The 16,344-nt window shown below is 38.6% G+C and overlaps 1 protein-coding gene across 2 annotated transcripts in view; it reads left to right on the plus strand.

Moving 5' to 3' along the window:
• The first annotated feature begins 2,320 nt into the window (after window positions 1-2,320).
• TMCO3 (transmembrane and coiled-coil domains 3) overlaps window positions 2,321-16,344 on the plus strand; it is a 31,151-nt gene continuing 17,127 nt past the window's right edge. For both annotated transcript variants that reach the window (XR_004081642.1, XM_005419972.3), the window contains exons 1-7: window positions 2,321-2,860; window positions 7,492-7,671; window positions 9,206-9,397; window positions 10,186-10,314; window positions 13,296-13,388; window positions 14,544-14,730; window positions 15,668-15,785. Coding sequence is in view for 1 of the 2 variants with exons in the window: in XM_005419972.3 (XP_005420029.1) it covers window positions 2,414-2,860; window positions 7,492-7,671; window positions 9,206-9,397; window positions 10,186-10,314; window positions 13,296-13,388; window positions 14,544-14,730; window positions 15,668-15,785 (1,346 nt within the window). In the remaining variant the exon portion in view is untranslated. The remainder of the gene's footprint in view (window positions 2,861-7,491; window positions 7,672-9,205; window positions 9,398-10,185; window positions 10,315-13,295; window positions 13,389-14,543; window positions 14,731-15,667; window positions 15,786-16,344) is intronic.

Genomic DNA, 16,344 nt, shown 5'->3' on the forward strand with positions numbered 1-16,344 from the left:
TGGGAAAGGGGCGAGGGGAGGCGAACCCACGGACATTCCCAGGGGGGTTCTGGAGGCAGGGTCCGGTATTACCAGCTTGATGAAATCTGGTGCTACAGTGTCGTGTTCAGGAAGGAAAAAGGGGGAAGATGAGTTGCCATCCAGCAGGAAGCAAATGCTGTTTAAATAAGGACTCCCCCTCCGATTTGATACTTACTGGTGGTGAATGGAGAGGAGTGTTAGTTTTTTTGCCTTGATTTGTTTTTTTTTGTTTTTTTGGGGGGGTTTTTTGTGCTCATCATCACATAATTTATTTTGGTACGTGAGATCTTTAATCCCTTACGAGCTTTTGAGCACTGCCCCAGGTGTCACTCCTCTAAACAGTTTTTGCTAGCCAAGTAAACAGCACAGAAACAAAATTGTCCCCATGTGTGAACCACAGTGCTAAGTTTGCGCAGCGCAACAAGGAGTGAACTTTGCTGGTGTAAATCTCTGCTCAAAATTTAGTTATGTGGTTTGATGTACCACATAAGACGTGCAGTCTTTTACTCGCCTTGGATATACACTGGATGTTTTATTCTCCTTCTTTCTTGCAGAAATAGTTTGTAATATATATTTAGCAAAATCTCTGTCCCAAGCCTACTAAACAGGAGGAGCATTAGTTTGTATATATGAAGAAATATTTCCTTAAATTTCACTCTAGAACTCTGCCAGACTGTGAGGATTGTTATTTTCCTGATTCCTTAAAGGTAGTAAGCTCCACAGCTTTATCAAAGTCCTGGAATGTTTGTACTTTATTATTTTATTGAGATTATAGTGACATGCTTTTGCTACTTTGATTGCACTTTCAGCTCTTAAGTTTAAATGTTTTAGCTCTTTGTGTTATTAAACCCTAGCCCACAGTCAGCGAATAGTAACTAAATACTTTGGCTCGCATTTCACGCATTGAAAAAAGAAATAAACCAACCCACAGACAGATTTTCTCATTTCTCTCTGAAACAGAGATGGGAGGGCTTTTAACAAATGAAGGTAGTGCATGACTATGTTTGCCATGTTCCCTTGCCGGGGAATCACAGAATGGCCTGGCTTGGAAGGGACGGTAAGGACCAGTGGCTCCAAGCGCTCTGCCGTGGACAGGGACATCTTCTACTAGACCAGGTTGCTCAGAGCTCATTCCATGTGTTGACGATGGCCGGCTTGGATATCTGGGACTGTGACTGCTACTGTCTTGTAGGAAAACAAGATTCTCTCTTAGGCAGACTGCTTCCAGATGCCCTTGTCCATGTGCTGATTCCTGATTAAGGCTGCTGGCCCAATGATCAAGACTAACTAAATTTTTAGGGAAATACCTGCTGTACTGATGATCTGTTAACATGTTGTGTGTGATGTGAATTTTTAGAAGGCCAAGTACAAAATTTTATATATTATGTGTAACTTTGTGGTGTGAGGGGTTTTTTGAGGGTTTTTATGTTTGTTTGGATTTTTTTAAAGAAAATAAAACTGTTATTTTGTGCAATAATGTCAGTAGTTCCTTCTATGTTCTGACGGAAGGAAATTCGTTTTTAAATTCTGTCCTACCTGGTGTTAAAATTAAATACAGCAGTTTGAGTATAGATTTTCAAGTAGTTGCTGGGAAATGAATTGATGAATTAATTGATTTAGTGTTTTTGTAATTTACTTTAAAATCTAGAAGATCCCTAATAGGTTTAGACATAAAGTACCTCAGGGCCCTGCAGCCCTTCAGGTTGAGGAGGTTTTTGATCCAAACTAGTAGCACTCAGAAGTCCAGGAAGTTTTGCTGTTCTTTCTTCCACAATCATGATTCATACTGTAATCTGATTCAGTTAAGTTTTTTATTTTTATGTTTGTTGAATGTCTGTAGTTGAATTTGTTAATGCTTCTGAGACTTTATAAATAACAAATGATTATGGTACAATGTTTTAGGATAGGTTTTAGAAGAGACAGGAGATTTACTGACAGCTAAGAATAATGAGTTCTAGTGCTGGGTTGAAATGCAACCTATGACATCATGGCTTGATATTTTTAAAGGCTTTTCTTTCATGTAAGAAGTGCAGATAAGCATCATGTAACGTGACTAAGCTTTCCAGTCACTGCTTTTAAAACAAGATATTATCTAGGAAATAGTCAAGGGGAAAACAAAAATCTGTCAGTAACCTTGGACTATTTCTTGGTTTTCATAAACGTTGAGTGAAGAAAACTATGTGTGTTCTGTTAAGGCTTGTGGTGCAGGTGGCAGTCTTGGATTTATTTTCTACATTTCTTTGATCTAACAGTGCAACATTACCATATTTGATAACTGATTGGTACTATCTTGCAGCCTGCTGTGCATACTGGAGATGCAGAAATCATGTAGCAGAAAGCTTTGAGCAGCTGTGGATGATCAGTTTCTCCCAAGAGGAATAAAAAGTGAAGGATGAAGGCGACTGGATTTATTTCCCTGTGGACGTTGTTTTCGCTGCCTTGTGGCCCGTTAGCCAGCCCTGCAGAACGTGAAGATGTGGTGAGACATGCAATCAAGCTGCACCGTGGGAAGGGGGCTGGGATCACTCAGAGGAAGCAGTGGGTGTTGGAGAGCTGCAGAAAACTCTCTGGTCTTCTTCGCCAAAAGAACGTTGTTCTCAACAAACTAAAAAATGCCATAAGAGCAGTTGAGAAGGATGCAGGACTGTCTGATGAAGAGAAACTTTTTCAGGTGCACACCTTTGAAATTTTCCAAAAGGAGCTAAATGAAAGTGAAAACTCAGTCTTTCAGGCGATCCATGGTCTCCAGAGAGCTCTACAGGGTGACTACAAAGATGTTGTAAATATGAAAGAAAGCAGTAGACAGAGGTTGGAGGCCTTGCGAGAAGCTGCAATTAAGGTTGGTTTCCCCATGTTTGTTACTAGAGTGTTCATATTCTACTTGTGATTTTAGCTTTATTATGGCACAGTTTCAGTCTGTTTTAATAAAAGAGGGTATCTACAAAGAACTTGCAATGTTTACTGTTTAATGAAGTATTTGTTTTTATTAGTAAATTTACAAGTAATTCTGGTATAGAGCTTAAAACTTATTAGCAGTCAATAGTTCTTATGTCAAAGCTAAACATAATCAGAGGACCTATGGCAAATATAATGTTAAAGGGAGAGGAATAAGAAGAGTGAATCAGTGCACATAGCTGAGTTGCACTAGACAAGCCAGTGGCACTAGCTGAGTGGAAATAATGCCATCAAATGGTGAAATACTGTTTTTTCCATTTTAAATGAGAATTGCTCAATCAAAGTCCACAGTTAAAACAGAGTGACTTGCTGTCTTTCATTTCCATGTTTGTATAGATATGAGTAAAATGGATGTGCAAAACAGTAGGTGACTAGATTTTTAAACTCAGTATTGCACTTCTAGCCTAAGAAGTGCGGGTTTGAAATGCAGTGCTTCCAAGAAAGAGTTAGCTGAAATAACTTTGCCAAGAAAAAACCCAGATGAGTAACAGTTGAACACAGATACTTCATGGAAAGTTTGAGTTCCTGTGTGCCATTAGGTTGAGCACAATCTGCCACTGTCTTCTGGACTTGGTAGTGCTCAGACTGTGTACTGAAAGTCTCCCATTGAGAGAAAATGCAATTTAGTGTATTTGGTATTTGAATTGCTCTTGTCCTTTCTCTACTCCTCAACCACTGGAGGAATATATTAAGAATTTTCTTTATATTCTGTCTTCCAAAAGAAGAAGCTGCCCTTGCACAAGGGAGCAAGAGAAGGAATAAAAATGTAATTGGCATTTAGCATTTGAGTTGTGAGAGTCTCTGAAGGGCATTTGTTCTAAGAAATGTGCAGACCTTGACAGGTGAAGTTGGAAAGAAATTATGTGCAGTAAAGGTGTCCAGTGAATTGTGCCAAGATAGGCTGGTGGAAGCAGAAATTAGGATGTAAACTTGGCAGAGTGGAGTGATTCTGTGCAGTGGAAATGAAGACAGAATTACAACAAATTTGAATAGGAGATAATTTGGATCTAGATGTATTCCAATGAACTGCTTTATATGACTTGTATAGTGATACTTTATATAAGGTAGTGGCAGCCTCTGCTGCATAGAAATTGTCATTGGCTTTACTTGGTTTTCCACCTTTTTTCTTTCTCAGAACTTGTAAAAGAGCAGCAGTGAGGCATTCCAGAACCTTCTTTCCCATTTACCTAATTCTTGGTAATGTTACTGTAAAATAATGAAGTCATTTATCCTTGAACTTGAGAATGGTGCTTCTTCTAGAAGGAGGGCTTTGTGTACAATTATGTGTTTTAGAGCTGTGTCCTGTCAAAAGTTTACTTTTGCTGAAGTGGATTGTGTAGGCTTTTTTTTGTATTTTCAAAATATTTACTTGAGGGAGCAATCTGTTGCACCTTCCTTCTTATGCCGTGCATGTGGTTATTCAAACAGAATATTTTTGGTTCTAACCTTATAGTTGTTGTATAAAGAGAAGCAAAAGATATGGAAAAATGCATGCCAAAAAGATTAAAATGGCATGGGATACATATGTTTTGGACTTGTACTTAGTTCATAAGACAGAGTAGGTCCAACTTTGTCCCAGTTTCATTTTGCTGTAATGATATTGTTGGTATTCTCATAGAACATCTATTTTTTAAACAGTGAATGAATGGAAAATACAAATAAATGTAGGGGGTGCTGGACTCCTCCCTTTATTATTTTATTTGTGTTGAGTAGAAATGCTTGGAAGACATTAGTGCTGGGATATGTTTGTATGTCTGATGCATTTCTTGCTGGTTCTGCTGCTGTGGAAAAATGTAGTGGGATCATTCAGAGTGTAGGGCAGGGGGACGTAAGAAAGAAGCACTGAAGATGGTTTCTGCTGTCTTTTGCTCCAGGATCCTCTTTGGAAGTTCAGGAAAAAGCAACAAAACCTTACCTACTTTTTAATTAGTTTCTAATTTTTTGGATGCCTTCTAATCAGACATGGGTGGAAAAAAATTACTTGCAAGTATTGCAAAGATGCAGCCTCTTCTGCATATGCTTTTGTCTCTGAATACACAGTGGAGAGCAACAGCAATTCTGTATTCTGAATCAGCATTGCCCCAAAGTCTTAATCTTCATTTTGCTCATATGTTTTCAGGTGTACACAATATTAAGTACACAATCCTTATCTGTATTACTTTGCTTAAGAGATTGCTTGTTATCCTCGTGATCGTGTCTCCCATCCCAGCCTGAGTTGCAGAACAGTGTTTGTACTGTGATGCACTTCTTCTTAGCATGTAGCAGGTTGTTTGAATTAACATTTTATGGGCATCATTGCCTGTGGTTGACCCAGTCTACTGCTATCACATTTGTCTCTTGGTGGAAACAGATGCCACTTTAATAGACTACAAAAACCTTAATCTTCATTAAGTGAAGGAACTTGCAGCTAAACTCTTATTTTTTCAAAGCTTTTCTACCTTGCTATTCAGGGAAAGTTGAATTCTTTGAAATTAGACATTATTTTTTATGTGGTTTGCCTTTAGCTCTGTTCACCCTGTTTGTCTTGGCCAATGGAAAGGACTAAGATGGGCTCCTTGCACCCAAAACCTCTTCCATTTTTGAGGGGAAAGAATCTCACCATTATCAATTTCACCTTGTGTTCTAAGCTGTTGCTGAATTAGCAGAGAATCTGCAGCTCATATGGGGGCTGTTTCTTACATCTTTTGAGCTGTGTCTGTTAGCAGAGAGCAACAGATAGGAAATGTTTTTCCTTGAGGCTGTATGAGAATGACTGTGTCTCCTATTTACGTGTTGCATAAGAACTAATTGTTGACATTGGGCCAAACACATTACTAGTTACGTTTTTCCCAGCTCCAGCTATTCTGGGCTCTGGGTAGCTTTCACCATGAGGGTGTAACTATGATAGTTCTAAACACCAGCAGACACCAGTGCTGTGGTTTCCTCACAACCAGAGGCATTCATCTGACTGTCAAGATTTCAGAAGGGTTCGGCTACAGTTACTGGTTGTACTCAACATATTCTTTTGGCATCAAGGAATTGGCTGAATTTTGTGCATGTTCTTGCAGGTTCCAAGGGGAAAAATGTCCATCTGCAAATGTGTGAGGGAGGAGACACTCCAGTTATTTAAGCATAGATGTTTAGGGCCATTTTATAAGCTCAGGTTATTGAAGATATCTATGGAGGGTAGGCAGATAAAACACACAACCTATGGGAGCTCTGTGTTCTCTGATTTCTAACTGAGCATGGCAGGGGCAGGGCATCTGGAGACAGCAATTTGTGTTTTCTGGGAACTGAGTCAGACCTATAGGTTGCTTGCATTTTTTTGCCTTTTTAAAATTTTCTTCTTTTTAATAATATTGGCTCTTTAAAAGAGCAGAAGAAGGGTCTCTCTGATCCAGGTATTCTGGGAATTGGTCAGGCCTATAGATTATTTGCAATTTTTTTTGCCTGTTTTTTTTTTTCTTTCTTTTTAATTATATTGGCTCTTTAAAAGAGCAGAAGAAGGGTCTCTCTCATCCCGGTATTCTCAGCATCCAGAATCTAACTGAAAGGAGCCCTGCCCTTGTGTGTGTTTCCTTACAGCTGTTCTTTCAACAATCTTTAAAAGAATAGAGGCATATAAAGGAAAGAATCTTTTTTCCCCAAAACCCTCAAGTTGTTCTGTCAATACACAAAGTATTCTGCTTGGTTACTGTCATGGTAACTATGTAAAAGGTGTTAGACCCAGTTGTCAGTAAATTAAGCTTTTTAGTTATCTTTTTGAACCTGAAACATCATAACTTTATCAGGGAAATTACTGAAATATTTTCACACCATATCAAACCTTATCAGCATATTTTCTCTTTTTACTTCAGAAACCTAGTAATTTCAGAAGTTGTCACTGCAAGTTGATAAGAGGCCCAAACTGAAATAGGGTGAAAAGTCACGTGTTTTAATTCTGATTGGAAAAGTGCTTTTTGGGAAACATGAACAGGAAGCTTGGCTAGGGTGATTGGCTGCTCATCTCTACCGCAGCTCTTTTTTTCTTCCTGTTTCCACAGTTACTGTAATTTTTGAAAACCATAAACAGACCTCTTCCTATGTTTATAAAAGGGCTTATAAAGTTAAGATGCATTGTGCTTTACATTTAATTTGTTTGTTGTAGATAGTATAGCTGTGCTTTCAAGGTATTATGCTTCACTTCAAAAGCACGAAGTTCTAAACTTTATTTGGCTCTAAAATGTTTCCTAGAGTTTCTCAAAGTAAATCCTTTCTTGTATTTTCTGGATCATAATCTTGGGGCAGGTCTTATGTTTAATGTAATAGAAAAGGCTATTGGTGGATATTTTGTTTGGTTGTTTTGTTTTCTTGCCCACTTACCCAATGAAAATTGGCACAAGAAAAAGCAATCTTTAAATATCTTTATTATGTTTATATTGCTTTTGCAATTCCACTGATAAAATGTTTTGTGTCAAAAGAAGCACACATTTATGTCAGATGTTTTTTCTGCTCAAAGGCCTGCCAACGCTTTATCTATGTTGTAAAATTCAACAGGAAGAAATGGAATATGTTGAACTCCTAGCAGCAGAGAAACACCAGGTTGAAGCCCTTAAGAACATGCAGCACCAAAACAAAAGCCTGTCAATGCTTGATGAAATTCTGGAAGATGTCAGGAAGGCAGCTGATAGATTGGAAGAGGAAATAGAAGAGCATGCCTTTGATGACAACAAATCTGTGAGTGATGCTTTTAACTCAGTCATTTCATTGGAGTGCATTTATTTGTAGTTGATGTTTGCCGTGTGTTTCTCTTGTGTTATATAGTTGTTAGGATTTTAGTGATTGTTAAAGAATGAGCAAACAGGAGTAATTGCTCCTTTTTGCTAGTGATTTCTGTGGTTTTGATTTGAAAGTGTTCCTGAAGCTGCCACTTTGACAGGGCCAAGTGTGGTACATCTGAGTGATGTACCTGTGATAGATATGGCATCTCTGTGGTGATGGGGACTGTGATGGTTGAACTTGCAGGATATGGAGTTACCATGTTCAGCATCATCTCCACTTTTTAATTTTCTTGAGAAAGTTATGGGAGAGCAAGAATCTTGCAGTTGGTTTTCACAGTCTGGGAAAAGATACATTTTTCAAAGGAAAGACCTGAAATGTGTTTGTGATGTTACATTCTTCCACATCTGACTTCCTTTGCGTTTTGTACCTTGGCCTACCTGTGCTGATCCTTGTTTTTATGTTGCATGATGGCACAGTATCCTTCAGGTAAGGCTGTATGTCTCTAGAGCCAGGATTACATCAGTTTATTCTTGTGTCTCATTTTTCCATCCTCAAATAGACTCCCTAAATTGCCGCTGTTTGCATAATCAGGGGTTACAGTTTATTTGGCTTCTGCTCTTGGGACGTTTTTGTTGATTTCCAGGTTGACTCCCGAGGCGAGCATAGAGCATAGCTCTTGAGTTCTGCTGAGGAGGCAAAACCGGTTTCTCTGTAGCAGAGAGCCAAGCCGTGTGTGGTTTTTTTCGGGTTTTTTGTAGTTGAGCTCGATCCGAGAGGAAGTGGAAGCAGCATTTTTATTTGATGTGCAGCGGATCGAGCGGCCGTGCCCGGGGGAGCCGCACCGGGCGGCGGGGGCGGGCCGGGGCCGGGGGGCTTGAGGCTCCATCCCTGAAAGGAATCATGAAGTGCAGCCTTGAGGTCTATGTGGTTCTCCATCCTTGCAAGGAACGTTTTTTTAAACTACACAGTGGAATTTTAGAATAGAGAAGCTTTAATACAGTAATCAATATGCTGATAAAGACACAATCTTCTATTAAAATATAGTCAAAATAGTGAAGCGTAGCAGGTAAAAATAAAATAAAAAATCTGCACTACAACCTGTGTTCAAGAATTGCTGTTCTGAGAAAGAAAATCCTGAAAATAACTAGGTAGGAACAGCTCTTATAATATCTCCTTCAAATTTACAGGATAGTGACCTTTTCTTAACTTGGAATGCAGTCTTTAGTTCAGAATTTTGTGAACTGAATATCACTTCGTAATCTCCAGTTGATTTTGTTCAAGGTAAGAAAATGTTACTTTTAAAGACATCAAGTTTTGATAAAGAGATTGAAAGATTTTTAGAGAAGAAACCTGCAGTATTTTTAGTTGGTGTCAACAAGTTCTGTAGAAACTTCAAGCACAGCTAATAGTCCTTCTGTTATTACAATATGCTTAATTGACTCCCCTTTTTTAGTTTGTTCGATGATTTGTTTTCTTTTTTTTTAAAAAGGTAAGAGGTGTAAACTTTGAAGCTGTTTTAAGGGTGGAAGAAGATGAAGCCAACTCCAAAAGAAATGCTTCAAAAAGAGAAGTAGAAGATGACTTAGGACTTAGTATGCTTATTGATTCTCAGAACAATCAGTATATCCTTACTAAACCCAGAGACTCAACCATTCCTCGTGCTGATCATCATTTCATAAAGGTAATAATTTTAGAGACATTCTTATCATTCACTTTTGGATTTAGTCCCACAAGTTTGCATGTCAGTACTACTTGGTTGGAGTGAGTATAGTTTCAGCATTTGTCTGTCTGAAGTTATTCCAGCATTCGTGACTCCCCCATCTGTGGTGATTCAGCCATGTCTTCCCTACTCTTAGGTTTGTCTTCACAAGACTGATCACAATGCCACTCTCTGTTTTTATTTTGCTTCTCTTGTTGCACCTTTGGGGCACTGTCCCTTCTCTCAGACTACTAAGTGTTAAAGCTACTGCTGTGCTTAATAAGCCTCTTGCGTGTTGTCAGTAGAGAGAATTTACCTGGTTGTGCCTTGTGATGAAAAAAGGATACTGAAAAATACATAGACATGGTAGAGGTTTGATTGTATTTGTGCTTTATATAGAGTAACTGGATTGAGATTTTTGTTTTAATTATAAAACCCAAACCAGTTCTGTTTCACCATGTTTAAATGCAAGGTGTCATTCCACCCAGGAAATTGCCTACTTTCTATAATATATTTAAAATACTTATAAATTGATTCAAAGTCCCCCGGTTACTTAAGGTCAGTACCTCATCTGCTTCACCTGAAAAACTGCTGTGCTTACACCTGCAGCAGCACTGAGGTTGATTTACAGAAGTTTTGTTTTCTTTTCACACAAAGTAGTCTGCATTTAATTTTACAGTGCTGTTTGTCTTTTGAAAGATAATAGTCTTCAATTTCATCCCAAATTTGTGTCCTTTATATTAATGCCTTTGTACATCTTACCTATTTAGGATATTGTGACAATAGGAATGTTGTCTTTGCCGTGTGGCTGGCTGTGTACAACAATAGGATTGCCAACCATGTTTGGATATATCATCTGTGGAGTACTCTTAGGACCCTCAGGACTAAATAGTATCAAGGTAAGTGTGCAAGTTAGTTCTTGACTGATTGAATTCATTGAAATCTTTAAAAGTAGTTTTAAAAGGATATGGTATTGTCAGCCTCAAATGTAATAAAAAAAAAAGATATTCCCAAACCTGAATCTTTACAAGAGGAGAGCTTCAAATTTTGTCTTTGAATAATTTTGTTTTCAATCTTTTTTTCTCTTATAAAATTATGACAGTTGTTGAAAGTGAAAACTGAAGGTTATGTGTTGTGGATGTTTTATGTCAGGTGTTTTATTTTTTCTTTCTTTTTGATTTTAATCATAACATATCACAATTGGGAGCCAAATTATTTAAATGACATAAAATATATTTATGTCATAAAATTTATTATTATTATTTGTTTATGACATAAAACATACAGAAACTTGCAAAAAGTCAATGTTGACAATGGAGGAAGCATTTAAAACAAAGAGTTCCTCAAGGAACATAGCTTGGCTTTCTGGAGAGTTATTTTGCACCTCTGTAGTGCTTTCATCCACCCTGGTCCCCCTGTTCCTTTCCCAGTACCCTGCCCACATTCCTGAGGTCTTTTGAACCTTTTTAGCTCCATCACGTGTACCCTGATTAGTGGCTGCTGTGGAACCGTGAGCTGGGGCTGGCTGGACATGTTTTCATTAAGTGCTCCGGTGTGCATTAACAGATTGTTTAGCCAGCAGGCAGAACAGAACACATGCTAGGGCTGCACAGTAATGCCTGCTTAAGTTGCATGCGTCTGTTGCATTGATATCCATGAAACCACTTGGAACTTACTGTCTTTTTAACATCTGCTCCTATGTGGGCTTCTGTTGAAAATGACTGTTGAGCTCAAAAGCAGGGATTAGTAGAAATTGTAGGATTTAGTTGATTGGAAGAGATGAAATAATCTCAACCTCTGTGCTGTACATAATTTCTGGGTTGAAAATGTCTGGAAAGTTCAGTCACTTAGACTGAGAAGCAAGTTTGTAAGCTTGGCATGAGAAAGAGACCCAACAATAAATTTTCAGGACACTTACATTGAAGAAGATGATGTGGTCAGAGCAGATATGAAAGAGGTTTCTCAAGGACAGTTTAAGTGACTTGCCTTTTTCTTGTGAAGCGGTGATTATACATTATTGACCTGGATAATACTCTTGTTGACTGAGTCTCTTGTGTTTGGTCTCTTCTCCATTTCCTAAAAAAGTTGAATGTCTGAGGAACTGAGAAGGCAGGCAGATTCTAATCTGGCAGAAAAGATGGTTTCCATCTCCACTTCTGTAATTGATGATAAACCTTGTTTTCATCTACTCTGGCCTGTAAATACATAGAAAAGAAATACTAGGATTTTAGAATAGAATTGACTATTCCAGTCAACTGCCTGAACACTTCAGGGCTGACCAAAAGTTAAAGCATATTGTTAAGGGTGTTGTCCAAATGCCTCTTAAACACTGGCAAGCTTGGGGCATCAGTCAGCTCTTTAGGAAGAGTGTTCCAGGGTTTCACCATCCTCTTCACTCCTAATGTCCAGTCTGAACCTCTCCTGGGGCAGCTTAGAACCATTTCCACTCATCCTGTCAGTGCGTACCAGTGAGAAGAGCTCAGCACCTCCCTGTCCAGCTCCGCTCCTCAGGAAGCTGTAGAGAATGATGAGGTTGCCCCTCATCCTGCTTTTCTCCAAGCTGGGCAAACCCAGAGTCCTTAGCTGTTCCTCACAGGACATTCCTTCCAGCCTTCCACCAGCTTTGTCCTCTTCTGAATGCATTCAAGGACCTTCACATCCTCCTTCCATGGTGGGGCCCAGAACTGCACAGAGTGCTCCAGGTGAGGCCACACCAACACTGAATACAGCAGGATAATTTTGAGTGACTGGTGATGCTCTGTTTGATGCACCCCAGCATGGGGTTTGCCCTCTGGTGTCTCACACTGAACCTGCTGTCCACCAGCACCCCCTGATCCCTCTCTGCAGGGCTGCTCTTCAGCCACTCCTCTCCTCATCCATACTTGTGCCTGGCATTACCCCATCCCAGGGGGATCAGAATCCAGCATTTTGAATTGTTACATTTCCTCCTGCTAATCATTGCCTAATGCTCCAGTGTATCTACATCCCTCTGCAAGGCATCTTGTCCTTCAAAAGAGTGAACAGCACCTCCCAGCCTGTTATCAGCAGCAAACTTGTGAGTGGTGTGTTCACCTCCTCCCTTCTGATCATTGATACATGTCTGCATCTATTGAACAGAACTGGCCTGAGAACCCTGAGGGTACACCAGCTGCCAGCCAGAAATATCCCCATTTTTCTGTTGTGATGAGGAAGACCACCACTTTTCTTCCTGTTGGATCCTTCTCTCTGTAGCACAAAGGCTGGTTGGTAATTATGCTGGTCTGAGAGATGGATGTGTGGAGCCTGTAGGATGGAGAACCACAGCAACCACAGTCTAGCAGAAAGATTATACCAATAGACCAAAAAAATAACTAGCAAGAAGCAGCTTGTGGAATGCAAGCCTTGGAGATCTAATACATGCATAGAACATAGCCTATTTTTTTTCAATCAGCTAGTAAGCTTACTGTTAAGGAGATTTTCCAGTCTGACCATTCACAAGGCTCTCTGCCTTCTTCATCTTCGTGCCCTTGGTTATCACAAAGGTTGGTAGTTCACTGACCCTTGTTGCAGGCTCCCACTGAGAGTTCAGTCTCCATCTCAATCTGCAGCTTGCCAGCCAAGCCACCTGGATCAGATGTATTCCTCCACACTTACCAAGATCAATGCACATGTGCACATTGGGTGACCAGCACTCTCCCACCAAATTACTACCTAGTATCAGCCAGGTGATGGGAAAAATAATTGCACTCCAAAGGTGCTCTGGGAACTTCTGTTGTCATATGAACAGCAAGTGAACTACCTGTGGAAATGTAATGAGAATCAATTTGTTTTGTAGTGTACTTAAAATTTTGTATTATAAGTCAACTGCTGTGCACTAATTTCTTTTCTTTTTTTTCCTAAGTCTATTGTACAGGTGGAGACATTAGGAGAGTTTGGTGTATTCTTCACTCTCTTTCTAGTTGGTCTGGAATTTTCTCCTGAAAGACTAAGAAAGGTATTTTTAATACTGTATCTGCATTAAGGGATTTAATTTCTAATTACTGAAACTGCAGATTTCAGTTATATTTTAGATTTTTACACACTCCCTACAATACACTGGTGTAGCTTTGTACATTTTTGAAAAGACAAATGTGACATTTGCTTCTGCACTTTGGAAAGAACAGAATGCATTATTTATTCAGTGTCTCAAAAAAATTGCATTTACTCCCTATTTTAGTAAAACAGTTTGATTCTGAGAAAAATCTCTCACAGTTTGACAGTCCATTTCTGCTTTATTTTAACATGCAGTAATGTGCAGTTGCTGTTATGGAATGTCAATGATGTTTGCCATTCCTGTTATAAAAAAATCTGAAAGTTTATGTACTCCATACTGAATTGATAATACATAGTCTGCTGGCTAATAAACTGATTAAGCAAGTATGTTAACACAATCTGGAATATTAAATTATGTGGCCACCAGAATTCAGCAAAAACTACAAGTTTCTTTTGGTCTTAATTTTAAAAGAAAAAGTTATAAACTAGCTAGAATTTTAATAGTCGAAAGTATGGCTACAAATATGTGAAGACTGTATATATGTAGAGAATTGCACTTTCTGATCTGTTCCTAAACCGATGGTTGTGAGTTTATGATACTACAAAAGCTTTAATTATGTTGCAATTTATGACCATTTAGCCTTACCTGCTATTTCTAGTCCATCTAAAATCCAAGATAAAAATCAGTAATTCAAGGGTTCCTAAACTGTAGTAGGTAAATTGCTGCTTCAGATTTGCTTCTGCACTAGTTTGGGGTGGGTTACTGGTATTGGTGACTGGTTTTGCCACACCCATTTTTTCCTCATCTTGGAATCACATCCAATAACTGGTCTTTCATTTGATAATTTTAATGTATTTCAACCCATGCTGGACCATTTGGCCCATAATTTGTCTGTAGGCTTTGGGAAATTCACCTGGTTTCTGGTAGGGAGTCTTTTGGGGTAGAATATCTACTCAGTGTTGTAAATTGGGAGTAGGTGATATAATGTGACAGCCCATTAATCTGTGCCCCAGTACTACAGCCCCAAATCACACATCTTAAACTGCTTATTTGCAATGAAAAACATTGTAACTTAGCAGTGAGAAAGGTGTCATAAGATCTTGTTTTCTTCCCAAGGTATGGAAAATATCTTTGCAAGGACCCTGCTACATGACAGTTCTGATGATTGCCTTTGGTTTACTATGGGGGCACTTGCTCCAAATTAGACCAACGCAGAGTGTCTTCATTTCCACTTGTTTGTCTTTGTCAAGCACCCCACTGGTGTCCAGATTTCTTGCAGGTAGTGTTCGAGGAGATAAAGAAGGTAAATATGACTTTAACTACTGTAGTATCTAATAAAATTTGAAAGAAGTTGACTTTGTAATATTACAAGAGAAGCTAGTTAAAAAATGAAAACAAAACCCACTCTTAGCCTGGTTTACAAACAATGATCCTTATTTAACACTGGCCAGTGTTGTGTGTATTCTTGCCAGGAAGTATACTTGATTTGTACATAGCCAGTCATCTTTGGGCAAAGACAGCATAGTACAGCCATTGTAGTACTCTCCACTGAGAACTGACTTTACTGAGTGTCTGGAATCCTTGAACTTTTTAAGAGGTTACCAGATTAGCCCACTGCTACCTGTCATCAAGGGAGAAAGGTTAATTAAAAAAATTCACATCCTTCTTCAGGAAACAGAAACCAGTTCTGATGCTTTTTCATAGCTAACAGCTTTTCAAATAAGGACCTTCAAGGACCATATTTCTAGCCTCTCAAATGCTTCTAAATGTTTCCTTTTGAAAGTTTTGACATCGTGCTTTCTTCCACTTAAATCTCCCTCATACAAATTGTGTTAAAGTACTCCTCACCCTCTAGAATATTCATTCTAATGCCAGAATTCAAGGTGTATATTTTACACATGCTGGCTCGAATGTGTCTTCAGAATAAAGCTTCTATACTCTCAGTAGAGGAATTTCACTCAATGTGTAACTAGTGCTTATCTGCTAAGCAAAATCTATGTTTTTATTGTGTAACAGAAATTTCATATTAATATTTTGTTTGTATTTTAATACATCTTTATAGATACATTTTAATTTACCTACTAATGGGGAAAAAAAGTTCGTAAACTGCTTTGAATGACCTTCAGCCCATTAAGAGCTATATTAGTCTTCCATTTGATGAAGCCTTTTCTAGATTTGAGTGTTTGCAAGCATTCATATTTTCTGATGACTGTTTCCATGACCACTTTGCTGGTGTACAGGGGATATTGACTACAGCAGCGTACTGCTTGGCATGTTGGTGATGCAGGATGTGCAGCTTGGTTTATTTATAGCTGTCATGCCTACACTTATTCAAGCAGGAGTGAGCACATATTCCAGGTAAAAAAAATCATTGTATGGATCTTCTCTCTAGCCCTTGCAATTAGTATGTAGATTGCCAATATGAATGTGAAAGCACTGCAGTTAATGTCAGTTCCATGGAAAACAGGCACTCTGTTCAGTGAGATTTCCTCTACTGGTCTGCTTGTTGTGAAGTAGAAACCTGTAGTAGTCATATGAAAGTAGTTGTATGAAAATAATCTCTTTGCTATAGCTGCTTTAATCCTGTATGGTAATTAAAATTTTCAGTGAAAAGTTTGTTACTGTAAAAAAACAAATTAATTTCTTCACTTCATTTATTCCTGCAGGGCATGTTTTTGTCAAAGGCTAAGTGATAGTATTATTGTGCCTAATGGCTTACCTTGGAGATTAGTCAATGAAAATCTTTGTAAGTCAACATGGAAGTAAATTCTAGACTGTAAAAGAGGTTTCTGGGCACTCTGCAAATTTAGTCTTAATAGTGCTTACTAATGTATCTAAATACCTTCCTGATTTGAACATTTGTGGAATTCAGTATTTTCATGTACAGGGAGCTGGTTGGGAAGTATGAGAGCACTTG

Source organism: Geospiza fortis, unplaced genomic scaffold (assembly GCF_000277835.1).
Source record: "Geospiza fortis unplaced genomic scaffold, GeoFor_1.0 scaffold192, whole genome shotgun sequence".
NCBI classification, from domain to species: Eukaryota; Metazoa; Chordata; class Aves; order Passeriformes; family Thraupidae; genus Geospiza; species Geospiza fortis.